The 17,397-nt window shown below is 40.6% G+C and overlaps 1 protein-coding gene across 1 annotated transcript; it reads right to left on the reverse strand.

Moving 5' to 3' along the window:
- Positions 1 to 760: 760 nt before the first annotated feature.
- Positions 761 to 16,938, reverse strand: MXRA5 (matrix remodeling associated 5). The gene is given in 7 exon segments (XM_009640141.2): positions 761 to 2,672; positions 4,306 to 5,206; positions 5,849 to 10,831; positions 13,504 to 13,894; positions 14,186 to 14,315; positions 16,716 to 16,845; positions 16,848 to 16,938. Coding segments are annotated over 7 exon segments (8,502 nt in total). The 5' UTR covers positions 16,903 to 16,938.
- Between the last annotated feature and the right edge of the window lie 459 nt (positions 16,939 to 17,397).

The raw sequence follows: 17,397 nt of genomic DNA on the forward strand, positions 1-17,397 counted from the left end.
TAAAACACTGTAATGTATCAGAGTCTTGTAAAGACCAATAATTTATAAAATGAGACCATGTTCATTGTTACTCTTTCTAGTCTCATAGTCTGATTTAAAAATATATATAAAATATATAAAGAATGATTTGACTGTAGCATCCTTAGTAGCTGGAAAAGGTTTGTTCATATGTTAATATGTCTGCATGTATTTTTATTAAAATAGACCACTCTTATTTGCTAAGTTAGTCTTTGATTTTGAAGAGCTGATAGAAGAATGAACAGAAAGGTTAGTAATCATATTCTATAAGGCTAGATTATGTAAAAGCGCTGCAGGGTATAAAGAAAATTATGTTTTACTAAAGCACTTCTATCACTGCAGCTCATTTATTAACAGTTAATGAATTCTTTGGTACTTTTAAGGTGCTTGTTAAAACAAGGAATAGCTTTGGACTACTGACAAGAGTAGAGTACTTCAGGTCTCAGATGCTATTGGATAGCATGAAAAACCACACTACACTGTCTTAACAATTTAAAGACCTTTTCCAACATGTTAGTCTCCTCAATTTCAGTATGTCTACTGCCTCCTTTTATTGCAGGGACATACTACCATACTAAGTACAAAAGCAATGCGCTTTGCATGAAAATAGGATTAATTCTTTTTTTTTTTTTTTTTCCTGCCCTCAGCCTTCCTGGCTTTGTTGCAAGCAGTACTTTCCTTGTTGCACTTGCTTGGCAGTGACTTGAACACTATTATCCAGCCAAAGGCATTTGTTTTAGTGTTAGAATATGTGTATGTAGGTTGTTTTCGAATCACTGCCTAGTATATTTTTAGCAGTGCATTTATAGAAGCCTGCATCCCTTTGAGTAGGCTGCTGGATGACTAATGACCCCTGAGGGTGGAGAAATTTGTTTCCATACAGACGGGATTGAGCTCCTGTTGTCAGATGTGATTTGTCTGGAAGCTCCCATGTTATTTCTGCTTTAGGAATCCCAATGGCCATGCAGTTCAGTTTTACTGAATTTCCAGGCCTGGCATAGATGACAGGTGCTGGCTCACTGGTGATCCGGGGAGGATAGGCTATCACGATGACAGGCACATTCATAACAGAAGTGCCATACTCCGTGGACACCTTGCACAGGTAAGTGCCCCTGTCAAATACAGAAGCCTCACGCACCGTCAGTGAGCCATTCTCCAGCAGAGAGAAGCGACCCACAGCCTGGGGGGCATCCAGGACCATCCCATTGGGCAGCGTCCAGGAGATCTGCGCCCGCTGGTTTGGCTGGGTGATGCAATGGAGCTGCAGAGTTTCTCCATTGATGATGCTCACCAGGTTGTTGTACTGGTTGCTGATTTCTGGCCTGAGTCCCACCTTCAGGAAGACTACCCGTTCCACATAACCTCTGGGGTTTCTGGCTGTACAGCGGTAAGTCCCAGCATCCCCAGCAGAGAGGCTGCTGATGTGTAAGATCCCATCCCTCTTATGGTAAAATCTGTGCAGACGGCTGCCACTCAGCACTTCAGTGCCGTTGGGAAGGATCCAGCTTGTGCTGGGCTTGGGGTTCCCCTGGACCGAGCAGTTCAGATTGATGCTGTGCCCCGCAATGGCAGTGATCCTTTCATTGACAGGGTCTCTGAAGGAGGGTTTCTCCAAATGGTCTGTGATGAGGAGCTGCACAATCAGTCTTGCTTCCCCTCCTTCGTTCCGTCCGATGCATATGAGCTGCACTGCATCTGTCTGCCTCACCTCTTTGATGTCCAAAGTACCATTGCGATGCACAGTGATCCTGTTCCCATAGTAGGGAGCTGGCAGGATTACTCCTTCTGGAAAAGCCCATAAGACCCGTGGAGCAGGGATGCCTTCAGCTTTGCAGTCAATAAGTTTCCGGCTGTCCCTGATGGCTGTCTCCCTCACAGATGTTATTGCACTGAGATGACCATTGATTCTGGGAGGCTGAACGTTAACGTGGATCCAGACAATTTTCCGATCTTCTCCAGCACTGTTCCGCACTACACAAGTATAGTTACCACTGTCAGATCTTTGGGCCTTTTGGATGAGGAGGGTGCCATCCCTATATACCTGGTATTTGTCAGATAGGGCAGGAATGGGCCTGTTGGTTGGGGAGAGCCAGGTCACTTTGGGAGTGGGTTCTCCTTTGGCTTCACATGCTACTGTGACAACATCACCATAGGGTACATTAATAATGACGTATGTTTTGTTCCTGATCGTTGCAGGCTCGGCCACTACTTTGACCCGCACTTTCATCTCATCCTTCCCAATCTGGTTCTCAGCATAGCAGGTGTAGTCCCCTTCCTCTCTCAGTCCAACGTCATTGAAATACAGGGTTCCATTATTGAAGACCACATATCGCTTTGTCCGGCTGCCACTGTCATCTGACTGCATGAAGGTATTGATCATGCTGCCATCTGGGAGACCCCAGGAGATCTCAGGATTTGGCAGACCTGTGGCTACACAGTCAACTTTCAGGTCGCCTCCGTACTTGACCTTGTGGTTATTCTCATTCTTATGTTCTATTTTTGCTGGTTTCATCATCACATTCACCTTGAGGACCACGTAGTCATCTCCAATCTTATTGCGGGCCACACACAAATAGTCTCCTGCATCTTTATCTGTAACTGAATGGACAACCAAAGTCCCATTGCTGAATACCTTGATTCTAGTCTCCAAGCTACTGTAAGGAAAGAAAAAAGAACAGAACATGAGCTGCAAAATCACATTTTAGGTATTAATTATTGAGTGAAACCTGGGTGAAAGCCCCATGAACTCCACAATACTGAAAAAAAGGAGAGGACCATTGCTATTTTTAGATAATTCGGTGGCCTGAAGTGTCCAAGATATTCACCACTAAAAAGCAAATGGAAAAAAAAAATAATTCTATTCACTTGTAACCAAGCAATTCTACTGTGTTCCATTCAATTACTTTAATGGTGGTTTTGACCATTAAATAACCATTAAATACCAAATGATGGTATTTTTGACTCTTCTGACTGCATGTACAGTATTCTGTAACATTCAAATACACTCAACACAAACCTATATGGACTGTAACTATGGAGACTGGCACCTGGGTCCTCAGCTAAAAGCAAATCAAGATGAGCAACTTCCTTTGGCATCAGGTATAACATTTTAAACTTTTGAACAATCACAAAGAAGCAAAATATTGCTAAGCTTTGAAATATGGAAAACAAAGATTTTCAATGTGCTAAAAAGCTATTATTCCTTTGCACTTCACTATGGAATTGGTATATTTGGGTCAAAACTAATTTTCTCAGGAGTGTCAGTTTTCTGCCCAAAGATCTCCTGTATTTGAAAAACAGCCCACATAAAGATCATGAGGAAAAATGGAAAAACCCTAGTATTTTGTTGCTATTGCTATAAGGTGCTATTGCTATAAATTTGAAATGGAGCTGTGTGTGACGATTAGCTCCTTGCTGTGCAGCCACGAGGGTTTCTTCCCTCAGGGCTGGCAGCAATTTTTAGAGGAGTATTGCAGGAACATGCATGGCTTTTGCCCAGCTATTCATACCTAAATATGCTTTTCGCCAATGATGAAAAAAAATAATACTTACGTTCAGCTCTTAAGAAAGTTGTTGACAATTGTTCATTTTAATTTCAGTACATTTCTCATCTGTCTATAGTGCTCAAAGAGTGAGTAATGAATAATTGATAGAGCAGAAACTGTTTTCAGTGAAGTCTTACAACAGTTATTGCACATTTGGAGAAGTGATATTTTACCTGATATTGTGAACATTGGAGAAGCTACTGTTTTAGGCATTTACATGCAACTAGGTTTGCACAGACCTTCTTGCAAGGTAACATTTATTGACACAATGCTTACTTAAATAATTGTAATATGATTTCTTTGCCCTGTATTTACTGTGTATAATGATTTGTAAAACAGATAAACAAAATTCAGTGATCCCATTTCTCCTGGGGAAAAGCAGACACCTATGCAACTCTATGCAGACTAAGCACATTGGAACAAGCAGTACACAAGTTGTGTATCTTAACTTTTGCCATTGGATTTTTTACTACATTTACAAGTGGCTGCAAAAGACAAATAGCGACAGCTTATCCTAAACATTTGTTTCAAGACTTTTCAAGAGTACTATTGTTTTCAAGAAAATTATGCTAAGTTATGACTTGGCTATCTTTTGATATAATTTCAAATTCTTCCTTAAGGAGTGAGGCCCTCATTCAAAACTCACAGAATTCAAGAATGAAACTTGTACAGATATGAATGGTCTTTTCTCTAAGTTCATCTAAACCATAATTTAGCTGTGACACCTCGAATAATAATTTACCTGTGCAGGGAATCAATCATCCTTTTAGAAGGCAACCTCCATAATATCCGAGGCCAGGGGTCACCAGAAGCACTACAGTCCAAATGCAGGATGCTGCCGTATGTTACATCTGTCCTCTGAGGAGAGCTCCCAGTGATCTTAGCATTAGAGGCATGCTTCTTCACATGGAGTTGTATTGTTCTCCTGGCAGCTCCCACCATGTTAGCAGCAATGCACTCGTAGATCCCACTGTCCTTGGGGGAGACATTGCGAATATAAAGAGTTCCATTGGGAAAAACAAATAAATTCCCATTGACAAACTGAGAAGGTCGGATTTGCGTGCCATCAAAGACCACCCAGCGGATGCTGGGAGAAGGTGCTGCCTTGGCAGTGCAGTGGATGTTAATACTGCTACCAAGGGGTAAGGAAATGTTCTCTTGCTTATCCTGCTGGATGATGGGGGGTAAGGCTGCAATGTGCAGCCTCACTGCAATGCTGTCAGCTCCTGCGGCATTGCTTGCCACACATTTGTAAACTCCTCGGTCTGAAAAAGTTGCTTGCTTGATAGACAAGGTTCGATTTTCATGAAGCATTATCCTGCTTTCTGTGGTGGTGACTGTCTGCAAAATCTTCCTATCTGGGAAAATCCATGAAATATGTGGGCTTGGAGTCCCACTAGCCTGACATTCCATCGCTATGGTCTCTCCAAAATAGACTGTGACATCTTGATAGCGGGAAAGTAAAATTTTGGGCTGGTAGGCTACGACTGTGAGCACAATGATCATTTTATCTATGCCATGCAGGTTCTGAGCTGTGCACAAATACTGTCCACGATCCTGAAGCTGAACGTTTCGGATAAGGAGGGTACCATTTTTCCAGACTTCAAACCTTTGTAACCTGGTGTTGGCTGTCATTAGAGCTCCTGGGAAGGTGAGAGGAAAGAAAGAAATGGAAAGTCAAAGGAGTTGTTTTCAAGACATACATCACTGCATTGAAAAAGCCTTATGGAAGATTTTAGATTTATTTAACACCAGCTACAACTTCAGATGGATCACAAGATATCTTCTGACATTCTCCATAGCTCAAATTGGCCTTTGTTTCTATTGCAGAACTAACCATGCTAGCTTGCAAACCTGTACAGTATGGGAACTTTTAAGGGCTTTATGCTTTAGGATTCCTCTTAAATCTTTATGTAATTTCTCTTTTCCTTTTGCTTATGGAGATGACACACACATCAATTTAAGGCAGCAATGTTAACAAACCCATACTCACAAGTGTTGTCATCATAAATTCTAACTGCTGCAAGTAACCAGAGATGGCTGCTATTCCCCCTTCAAAAAGTAAACTCATTAAATGGTAGAGGTTTTCTTTTACTACAGGAAATACTGCGAAGTTATTTTTACCTGTAGTTGCAATTAGTTGCACTTTTATCTATAATTAAAAGGGACAGAAATCCTTCAGTGTTTTGGACTATTCCTGCAATCATGTTGCATTTCTATGCAACAACCCAAGTATTTGTACCTTTTAAAAATTGTGTGGAAGAACACATTTTTCTATGTCTTACCTGTAGAGACTTTTGTCCAAGTAATAAAAGGCTTGGGTTCCCCTACTGCATCACAAGGGATAAAAGCATCTGTTTCAGCAAGGATGGATATGCTCTGAGACCCTTTTGTGATAATTTTAGGTCTTTCTCCATGTATCCTGAAATTAGTGGAAGATTGAATTACAGTCGAATTGTGTGGCATAATGCCTCCCACATAAGGCACAGATGGAACTTTTTGATGACGATGATGGACATTTTTAAAAGGATGAACTGTAGTGGATATCTGTGGTTTTGTGCGCTGAGAGAGAAAGGCTGGAGGGGTAATCTTCAAAATCGCTGGTAGTGGTGATGTGGTGGCTGTGGTGCGTGGCACTGGAGGCACTGGAATAGCTGTAGCTTTCTGCACTGTAATCCTAGTAGGGGAGACCGGGACAACCTTCTTCTCGTTTATGTCCTTTGGGACTAGTTGACTAGGAACCACTGGTTTAGGATGCATACTTAAGTGAGGGAATATCCTTGTTCTGTTGAAAAGGAATGGCATTCTGGGACTGTGATAATAGGGGTTCCCTTGATTTGGTAGTCTCCCTGCTGTACCTCTGTTATCTGGAACATAGTTATTGCCAAAAAATCTTGAATTAATATTGTATCTGTTCTGACCCTGATTACCAAACTTGCTTGCAGCAAATGGATTTGTTTTGTGAAATGGAGAGGCTTGTGTTGGGGTAGTTGTTTCTCTCTGAGACGTGAAAGATTTTTTGTCCTGCATGGTATGTGCTGCATATGCTGTTATCTCTGGTTTGTTTGTGTAGTGAAGAGGCTGGTGTGTTATAAAATAGCGAAATGGACCTTGTGTCACAATATATGGAGGCTTCACTGTGCCTCTTACTGGAACATGCTTTGGAGGCACCACAGACAGTCTTTGGTTTAGGCTTGGTATCATTCCAGCGGGTGGATAGGGAAGATTTGGATTTAGCACTAAACTGTTGTTTGACTTGCTACTATATGTCTCTTTGAATTGCTCCTCTTTTGACTGTATGCTAATCCTGTTTTGGCTAGAGGAAGGAGTAGGGTGTACATTCCGTCCTGAGCTCACCACCATTTTGTCACCGTCTGCTTCAACTTGTTTTGCTTCTGGAAACCTTTCTTGATTGAAAGCATTACTTTCCTTGGTGGTGTAATGAAGAGAAGGATGTGAAGTGCTTGAAATGGAAGGGCGAAGAGTGGCAGGTTTTATAAACGGAATAAAGGCAGTGGATGTAGTCAGAGGCTTTTCAGTTGTCCGCAAAGTGGGATCATGATGAAATACATGTGACATAGCTTCCTTTTCATCCAAAGAAGATGGCTTTATCCCAGGCTGAGAAGCAGCAGATTTCTTTGTTTCTCTAAGTGAAAAAGTCTGAGTTTCTGTTGTGCTGAAGGAGGAGGGCAAAGTAATCATCTCACGTTGCCGAGGTGGCTCAGTTATTGCTGGTGTTTCTAAAGATACTGTGGGCTTCCATAGCTCCTTTGAAACTGAGATGTCCTTAAAAACTTCCACTGTGCCAACAGGAATACTTAAGTCAGTCGCAGTGGGATATATCAGCTGGAACGTTCCAGTGGTTGTTTCATTAACCACAGCTTCTGAGTCAAATAGGATAGGGTCTTCCTGAGATTCCGGTTTTGCAGATAGTATCAAGCTGTTCATATGCTCAGGAGAAGTTGTGCTTGGTTGTTCTGCCTTACTATGTGTAGTTTTAGAATCTGCTGTAATGCCCTTCTCCTCAGATATATTGTCTAATGAGTGGTATGTTGGCACTTCACTTTGCTCTGGTTTCAGAGGTGCACTTGACTCTTTTGTGGGAACTGCGTCATGTACAACATATGATGATAAAATCGTGATAGGTGCAGTCACTGGAAGTGCCAAGGTTTCAGGAGCAGTAGAGAGTGTCACGTGTTTTGCCTCAGGTGGAGAAGCAGTAGGCTTAAAGAGGGAAGTTGTGACCACCTCTCTGATTTTGGTAATTTTTTCTAAGACAACTGGATTGGTGACTAACGAAGGAGTGGATTCCATATGCTCCTCTTCCTTGGCCTGTATTTTGACATTGGTTTTAAGATCAGGACTTTCAAGAGTGGCAGAAGAAGTTTTGGTCACAGCTTCAACTCCAGGTGTGGTTAAACTAACACGGGGAGCAGGCTTTGGTCTTTGTCGGATTCTGTTTGGCCTCAATCTCCTTCTCCCATAAGGCCTCTTTCTAGCATGCTGAGTAACAAGTGAAGGCATGGTCTTTCTATAGGGAGTTGTTGTTGTGGCCACAGTGGTCAATCTACTGATGGAAGAAGCAGTTTTTATCCCGTCTGCTGTTTTATGAAGAGCGTTAGTACTTGGCAAAATGTATGTGGGATCTGGTTTTGGAGTAGCCAGGTTTCTATGTTCTCCCTGAAAACTCTCTGCATAACTGCTAGACATGCTTTCTTGAGTCACTGTATTCCTGGGGATCTCAGGTTCTTCCTTGCTCTGAACCCTGATGGGTGTGACAGCTGGAAAACTTGTACTTAAGTCTGCCATTTTTGTCTGACCTGTGGATATTTCTTTGTGTTGGTGTATCAAGTTATTGCTCTTTTCTGTAACAAATGGAGAAACAGATGAAGAAATGGTAGTAGCACCTACAGAATCTGTTGGGATGATCTCATCCAGCTGAGAAGGTGTTAAATTCATGGTGTCAACACTTGTTGGGTCCACTTCATTTAACTTCACGCTTGTCTCTAAGACACTATGAAGATCCACACTCTGAGATTCTGCTAGGACAGTGGCATCAAGTGGTAGCTCAGCAAAAGCAGAATTTTCCTCTGATGCAGAAGGTACAGTTCTATCTACATTTTCCGCTGTGAATGAACTGCTCTGAATATTAGGAAAGTTTGTTACAATTTGTCTGGTTTGAGGTTCTTCAGTGGGAGCATGGATATTTTTGACTACAACTGAATCATCAGTCCTGACATCAAGACGGTGCTGGCCTTCGGGGTGCACAGTTGTAGACACATGAGCCAAATACAGACCTGATACAGGGATTTCTACAGAGTATATACTTGACGGTGTTTCTAAAGCCCTGTGGTTGGAGAAGGGTTCAGTTTCAGACCTTGTTAATATGGACTGGACTGAAAATGCTTTAGTGTTGTGGGAAATGGTGACTGAGAATGGCTCATCTTCACCCACGGGTGATGCATCAGCAGAGGAATCTACCACATCAGCTGCTGCCTCTGAAGGTGGAGGGCTGGCTACTGGATGAGGAACTGGAGTAGTTTCCTGCATGACTGATGGCAGTGCAGTTGTTAAAGAAACAGCTGTAGCTGTTGTTGTTCTAGGAAGGTTCTTCCCACGGACCTTTGCCAAAATGTCAGCCCAATGCTGCGGATTAATCTGCTTGCTTGCCGTATTAATTCTTCTTCGAGATTCAAATACTCTCCGGCCTTCAGCAACATTGCTGTCTTGGGTTCTGTCAGTACTTTTCCAGATTTTCATTTTCTTTCTGCCTTTCTTCCCCTTTTTAATTTGAGCCTCTGGCACCTGGTCAGTTTTTTGTTTAAAGGATATTTCCCGGTCTTTCAGGCAGTTCTTTCTTCGTGGGAACTCATCCACCCCTCCTGCCCCTGATCCCTCTCCATCGTATATGACCCGCCCTCTTGTTTTTGACGAACTTTTTGAGCCTGGGCGCTTTTTTAGCTTTATCCTTTTAAATGACCTGTCAGACACCATTTTATTTACTGTCACCCTTACCACAAACTGATCTGATCCTTGCTGGTTGACAGCCACACATCTGTAATGGCCACTATCACTGACATGGCTTTTTGGAATAAGCAAAGTACCATTGTCCAACACATACCCTTTTGAAGAGTTCGATAAATCATTAAGTACCTGGCTGTTTGGAAGAATCCAGCTCAGCTGTGGCTCTGGGATGGCAACTGCATTGCATGGCAAAACTATTGGATCTCCAACATTTTTTTCAACTCTCACTACATCTGAATCAGCTAGCTGAATAGCTTGAGGTTGCACTAGAAGTCTGTAAGCCATAATGTCCACATCATCTCTCACTTGAGCAACACAGTGGTACAAACCACCATCAGTGTAACTCACTGATTTGATTGTTAGCTGACCACTACTGAGAATGGAAAACCTGCTGTCTTTCTGATTAAATGGTGCCTGCAGTTTAGTCCCATCTGGAAAGAGCCACTGAATGGAGGGGATCTCAGAGGCTTTCACATTGCAGCTCAGCTGACACTCTGACCCTTCCACCACAGCCTGAGCTGTCCTTGGGTTCTGGTTTTGCTCTATCATTACCCAGTTTCTTTGCTGCCTGCTGGTACGAATAGTCTGAGAAAACACAGTAAAAAAAGATAGCACTACTTTTTTCCCTGTACTCTGGCGCCTGTTTAATTGGATATTTATAAGAGGTTGCATCACCCAGGAAGGCTCAGACAGTATTTGAGCTTTTACACCTGTGTAGTAAAGAGCATCATAATCTGAGCCTTGCCTGTACCGATAGCTTATTTTAGGCTCTTTGCTGAGCATAATTTCCCTCTCTAATTTGACAGGAACTTCACTGTAATAAGCTATAAGCTTCCACAGTTTTTCATAGTTTTCTCGATTCATTGGACATTCAAAATCCAGTGAAATTGTAGCATTTATATCAATCTCCTGAGTCTGGATTTGATTCCACTGAATTTTGGTAGAGCCTGTTGGTTTTTTGATTTCACAGTTCAGGTGGACTACATTGCCATGCTCATCAGTCATATTTAGAGTAATGTTCCATGGAGAGGACTGAAGCTCTTCCAGAGGGAGTTCATAACCGTCACCATCTTCTTCATCTTCAGTGCTGCTATTCTGCCTCAGTGAGGACTGAATGACAGGTTTCCTACAGGAAATATCTTTCAAGTTTTGAATATCTTCTTTCTGCAGCTGTTTTGGGCTGTTGCACTTAGGACAGAGCTGTCCCCCTTCATAGGCTTTGTCCTTTTTGCATTTTAGAACACCTGCAAGAAAAAAAAAAAAAAAGAAAGAAAAAAAAAGGGGCAAAACTAAAGATAGGTAAGCTGAAGAAATCTGTTCTGAAGTTAGAGAACTCTCAGAAGCACGAAATGGACCGCATGAGGAACATATTATGGCACATGACACATAAGGCAAGGCTTTTTAAATGGCACCTCTTTGTTTTCACAGTTGAATGGGTGCCCGATTCTCAAATTGACCACAATTTCTTCTGACTTTAATGAGAGGATTGAATACCCCATCCTTCTGAAAATGAGATTCACTGTCTCTGAATAAAATGTCTAGAAACTGAAGTGTTCAGAGCAACATTTTATAAGTGAGTAAAAACCTATTCCATGTCAAAAAGTCTGCATCTGTACAGTGACAGCCTGCACATCTAACTTGTGGATCTAACATGAAGAGGACTGGGTCCTCTCAGCTTTCAAAAATGCAACATTTACCTGACAAATGCTGACAAACATTTACCTGACAAATTCAATTCCTTATTGAATAATCCAGGAAGCTTTTTCTTTTTCTCTGCTCATTAACAACAATACTGGCAATGCACAAAACATTCTACTGTAGGTACAAAAATCTGCTAACTAGTTCCTGCACTTACAAGCCATTCATCAGCAGCAAAAAAAAAAGAAAGTGCCACTTCTTCCCTGGTCTCTGAAATAACTGTAAACCCTGTAATGATAAAATAAAAACTAAAACAGAGAAGGAGCACTAAATGAGGAAATGATAGCCTTGACTCCTCTTTTCAATCAATGCCAGAAAGACTTTTTTCTGCAAAATAGGTCACATTTATTACATTGTTCTGCTCACTAGACTGTCAAATTTCACCTTACATACTTAGTTTGGAAACACATTGTAAATGAAATGTATTCCAGTTATTCTACTCTTGAGGAATGAGGGATCTTTGAATGGATGAACAATACACAGGTGGGTTATAAGGCAAAATGCTAGGAGAAGGGGAAAAGAGTGGCAGAATTCATACCATTTTTTATTGAAAAATATATGCTTTGCCACTCTGACAAATCAATTTTCTTGAGACGTTCTTACAAATGGAATATTTAACTGAACCAGTCTATCACTTGCAGATTCAAATATGATGTTTCAAAGATAAGGGAAGCATGCTTCATGACAGAACTGGCCCACAGTCAACTTGGCAGTGGCCACACTGGTCTGAAGAACTTCAATGTGATCTATGAAACAGCACTTTTATAACTCCATCTGGACACAATTCGCAAAGAAGTTAATGTTATAGTTATATAAAGATACAAAATCTGTCATACATGAAAATGGTATTGATAAATTCTTTTGTCTTTCCAATAATCACTACTTTTGCAGTGTAAAAAGGGCATCTAATTGAATAAAAATGCTAACAAGCCAACACTGTGCAAGAAAAGAAAGTTCATCTAACATTTCCTCGTTATAACTTACAGTGCAATTTAAGTACACTTAATACACATACTCATTTGGACCAAGGAGAGTATATAAGAATATTAAAATGTAAGTTAGTGAAATATACTATCAACGTTAGATGCCTCAAATATCAGTTCAATCAGGAACACTTACATTACACGTTGAAGTATCACACACTCTTAAAAGTATTGTCCTGTAGCTAAGTGCAAAACTGTGATGAATTACATATTCCAAGATGTCAAGACCCACCATCATCCACCATACATGCTCCAAATCATTATATATAAACCTTGTGACTCCAGCACTCATTTGAGACATCTTCAGTTGCAAATAAACATCCCTCTTACTATTTTAGCAGCAGCTCTGGTGTAACACCAGTCCCTCTGGCCTACTATAGTAAGCACTTAGCTACCTGAGATGGGGCATTGGTGAATTGCGATGCCCAAACTGAAAACTGACATTCAAAACTCCCCTCATTTAGTGTATTCCCAATATAGATGTGTTATAAAAGTATTTTGGCTTTTTTTCAATTTGCTTTTATTATTCTGCTTCTGCACATGGCTAGAATTGTTCCAGCCTAAGCACTGTGATATTTGTCTCACATCTAAGCCTGAACAAAGATAGAAGAGTTATTCTAGGAAAAAAATTGCAGGACTGTAGGTATTCTCTGAAAATACTTAAAGTATATTTGCTCCATCATAAAAGGAAGTTGTGTTCAATGAAGAAAGACAAATAGACATGAAGGATGCACAAATATTATGTAACAGCCTTAATGTTAATAGCATCAAATACTCATCCAGGAATTTGGAAAGTTGATTTCCTTTCCTTCCTTAGCCAAACAAGTTCAAATCCAATATTCTCACCTTCCATGAGAGAACATAGTTACTAGCTTTGTTGGTTGAGGACAATTGCCAGCCTTTAGGTGTACTGCTGTACAAAGGAACACACTAACAGGTTGGAACCTATCTCCTCCTTCCAGTTATAAACTTTAGTGTTGCTTTTTGCATCTTGAATGTAACGGCTAATTCCTTTGTTGTCAAATACAGATTTTTAGCTAGTGACATACAATTGCTTCCTCTTTACACTGCTTTTTAAATACATGTGTTTACACAATGGTAATGGAACATAATAGTGTACATAGACATCATGTAAGTAACAATACTCAGGAAATAGGAAAACCATCCATATGCAGAACAGGAAAAAAAAAATCTAACATGATGAGTTGAAGAAGCATTGGTATTTTTGCTCTTACCTCCAGAAGCTTCATTCCATTCGAGGAACCACTGTAAACTGCAGTCACAGGCCCATGGATTCCCATGAAGGTAAAGGTTTTCCAGCAGTGGCATGCCTTGAAACATCCCTGCAGGCAAGGTCCTAAGAGCATTTTCAGACAGGTAGAGATGTCTTACTGTTGACAGTTTGAAATAATCAAGGACCATAAAAGTTGAAAAGGTGTTGGGGTGAAGCTGCTGGAGCAAATTTCCTTCTAAGTGGACCAGTCTCAGAGAAGTTAATCCATTAAAAGCGTTTGGATGAATAAACTCAATTCTGTTGTGGTCCATGTGCAGTCTCATTAAGCTTGAAAGTCCTTGGAGGGTTTGGCCAGTTATGACCTTCAATTTATTGTAACTGATTTTGAAAACCTGAAAAAAAAAAAAAGAATAAAAGAGATTAATTTTTGGTTTTGATCTAAATCCAAATAGAATAGCAAGCATGCAGAAGTTTTCCTCCCACATTCAAATATCCTTTGCACCCCTGGTCAAACAGGGAATATACAACTGAGTATTAGTTGGCATTATCAAGTATGACATAGACATAATTATCAGATTTCCAATATATTTGGGGGGAAAATGGTACCTTAATCTGCTTCTTTTTTGTCTTCTGTTATTAATGGAAGTTAGGATTTATGAAATTTAGGAAGACCTGAGCATTACCTGTAGAGACACGAGATCTTTCAAAGCACCATCAGGTATATTCTGAATGTCGTTTCCGTGTATCATGAGCAATTCCAATTTTGTAAGTCCTGCAAAGGAGTTTTCGTATATAGACTGTATACTGTTAAACCTGGAAAAAATCACATGAGCAGTTACATTTTATGCACTGACTGTCATGGACTGCAAATGTAAAATTAGTATAACCTAACTTTCAGGAAAAATTGGAGGGATCTTAATGCACTGTCAAAGGGCCAGAAGTTACTGAAACATTTTTACAAGGCCAAGTATACTTAGTTCATGTTTACATTAAGATTTCTTTTAACTCCATTTGTGGCACTTTAGCCATAATTTAGGAGTAACAGTAATAAATAGGCGTTTAAGTTCTAATAGTTGTCAGTATGTTTTTCCATGCAGCTCAGTTTATGAAATGGTAATAAATGAATGGCCTGTAGCCAACTAATGATGCTATGGAGCCTGGCAAACTAGACAGACTGCGCTGTTGCCAAAACAACATCTAACAATAAATGAATAAAGATTTGGAGAGAGGACATTAAAAATGGATATCTCCCAAACAGCACAAGAAGCAGGAAGCCACATTCTGCTTCACTTACTGTTACAACATGTAATTGGCTACATCAACTAATTACATTAGATCTAGGAATTGACCTTCCAATTATATAGTTTGAGCCTAGAAGTTCCTTTTAGAGAAGAAATACAGAAAATCTACTTTTTGAAAACAATTCAATTTCACTTCGGACAAATAAATCAGATTTTATTTGCCAATATGGAAGCCTTAAGTTTGGCGGCCTAGCTCTACATTTGGGTTTTCCATATGTAGGCATAAAATTAAATGTATGAGCTAATCTGTGTATGAAGTCTCTAAATTAAGCATAAAATTTTGAAGTTTTTTCTTATTTTTTAACACTTTCTAGAAAGGAAAGGAAGAGACAACGAGAAATTAAAATACTTTGAATATGGAGGAAATACTTTTAGATCCTCACCATGCAATCTAGCTGAAGATTCTCAATTTTCAAAAAAATTTAGACTATTGTTTTGATATTTTTAGTCCTACTACAGATCTACTAGGCTTATAACATTCATCCTATCAAAATTCCTTATTTTAACTTAACCCCTCTAAAAAATATGAACTTCTCTAAATAAGAAATTTTCCTAAATTATTTCCAGTTAGGAAAACAATCTTTACCTCCTAAATATATAGCATCTTAAAATAGAAATACGGTAAAACCTCTTTTCCAAAATGAAAGAAATGCAACAACAGATAGTTAAGACTGTTTCTTCCTGGGGAAGGACACAACTCAGGCAATGTCATTTGTAGTGAAGAAATAGGAAAGAGCTTCTGTGCTAGCAGTATCAAATAACGTACTTGTATTAAAAAACAGCCAAAACACCTAAATAACTTAGAAGCCTACGTCCCACTTTAAAAAGCAATTTAGGGATAAAATTTGCCATAGAATGGTGACGTATGGGGGAGACGTGACTGTGAATATGTGTGGGGTTTGAACATGGGAGGAGAGGGAGGCATTTTTTACTCAAAAATGGCATGGAAGTACAGATTGCTGTGATACAGATTCCCTGAGTACAAGGGCATTTTGAGACTAAAATTAGGCTTTAGGTGGATAAAGTGCTGGTGGATAGACATTTTAATTACAGAGAAGAAAAAAAAAAAATCAAGGTCCATACTGTCAGTCATTACATGATCAATCGCAGCTTACAGGCCTTGGGGTGGTCGGGGTGAATTCATACCAGGTAGTGAGGCAGCTCTGATATCAAGCAGATGAAGAAAGAATGCGACTCTTGCACCATGCCATGTCACATAATGACCCTACACAGCACTTTTGTGATATGCAGCCTACTACCTGTCCCTGCCTTCTCATCTCGCCATCTGACAGATGTGGGTTGGCAATACCCTGGTAGAGGAAAGGGAGTTGGAACCTGAGCAATCTCTCCCTAAAACATTGATGTCTGCTTATATTGTGTGTAAGTTCCTTAAAAAAACCCCACAAAAACAAAAACAAAAAAACCCCCCAAAACTCCAGAGCCAATGGAATAACTTTGGTTTTACTGTATTGCTTTAAGATACGCTCTATCTCATTATTCTCTAACATGCTACCTGGCTATATCATGTATTTTTACTGCTACTAGATTTTTCTACATGAGATATAAAATCCAACATGTAGTAGAAAAGCCATAGTAGGTTTGATTCAATATAGTTTTTTATACACTACAAAGGACTACATGTACTACATGTTCCAAGAAGAACTGACGCCATGATATAAATATTTATTTGAAAATAGTAGTAACTTTTCTTTGAAACGTGAGGGATGCACTGAAACTTTCTCCATGCCAGTAATTGCACCGTTTGAAACACGGCGCCTGCAAGTAACCACCCACCTCTGCAATTCTACTTAAAAAGCACAGGCGGAGATCCCGGTACGCCGCGCGCATGCGAAGCATTCCAGGATTCCGCACCAAGAACGTGAAAAGCTTTGCTACGAACGGCCATACAAACCCAAAATTGATTCTTTCCACATGTTTCGAAATCCTTGCCGGCACGGCTGCTAAGGACCGAAAGGTGCAGTGGACCTCGGTGGGGAGGTAGCAGGCGCAGGGCGGGGGGCAGGCCAGGGCGCCCCGCGGCGGCCCCAGCCCAGGATCAGCACCACGGAGAGCGCCCCCGCCGCCGCCCGCGCCCCCATCTTGTCGCCTCCCCTCGCCGCGCTCCTCCTGGGTCGCCCCGGGGAAACCGGGGGCGGGAAACAAAAAGAGAGAAGAAGCAATTGGTTTGGGGTTTTGTTTTTGGTTTAATCCTTTTGAACAGCTTTATACACCTAGCGATGCTCTGCAGTGCCCCAGAAGGTCTGCAGACTATCGAGGCAAGAGTTCAGTCGGCAAGAGATTTCGTCCAAGTCATTTGCTACTTCAGAGCTACTTTCCCCCCGTAATTTGCTTCAGTACCTAAACTTATGCTCTCTCCTGATGGAAGTCGATTTTGTAGGGTTTTTTCTATATGACAAGGGTACTACTTGCCTCACCTAAATATCAGGAAACTTCAAGGGGAGCATCTACTTCAAGCAAATTGCCACGGCTCCCTCTACAGTCAATGAAAGAAAAAAAGAAACCACTACCCATATTCACTTGAAGGTGAACAATATCAGGTATCTACCTACCTGATCGGATACCTAGAAATAGTA

This window comes from Egretta garzetta, unplaced genomic scaffold (genome assembly GCF_000687185.1).
Source record: "Egretta garzetta isolate BGI_Z169 unplaced genomic scaffold, ASM68718v1 scaffold125, whole genome shotgun sequence".
Classification (NCBI taxonomy): domain Eukaryota; kingdom Metazoa; phylum Chordata; class Aves; order Pelecaniformes; family Ardeidae; genus Egretta; species Egretta garzetta.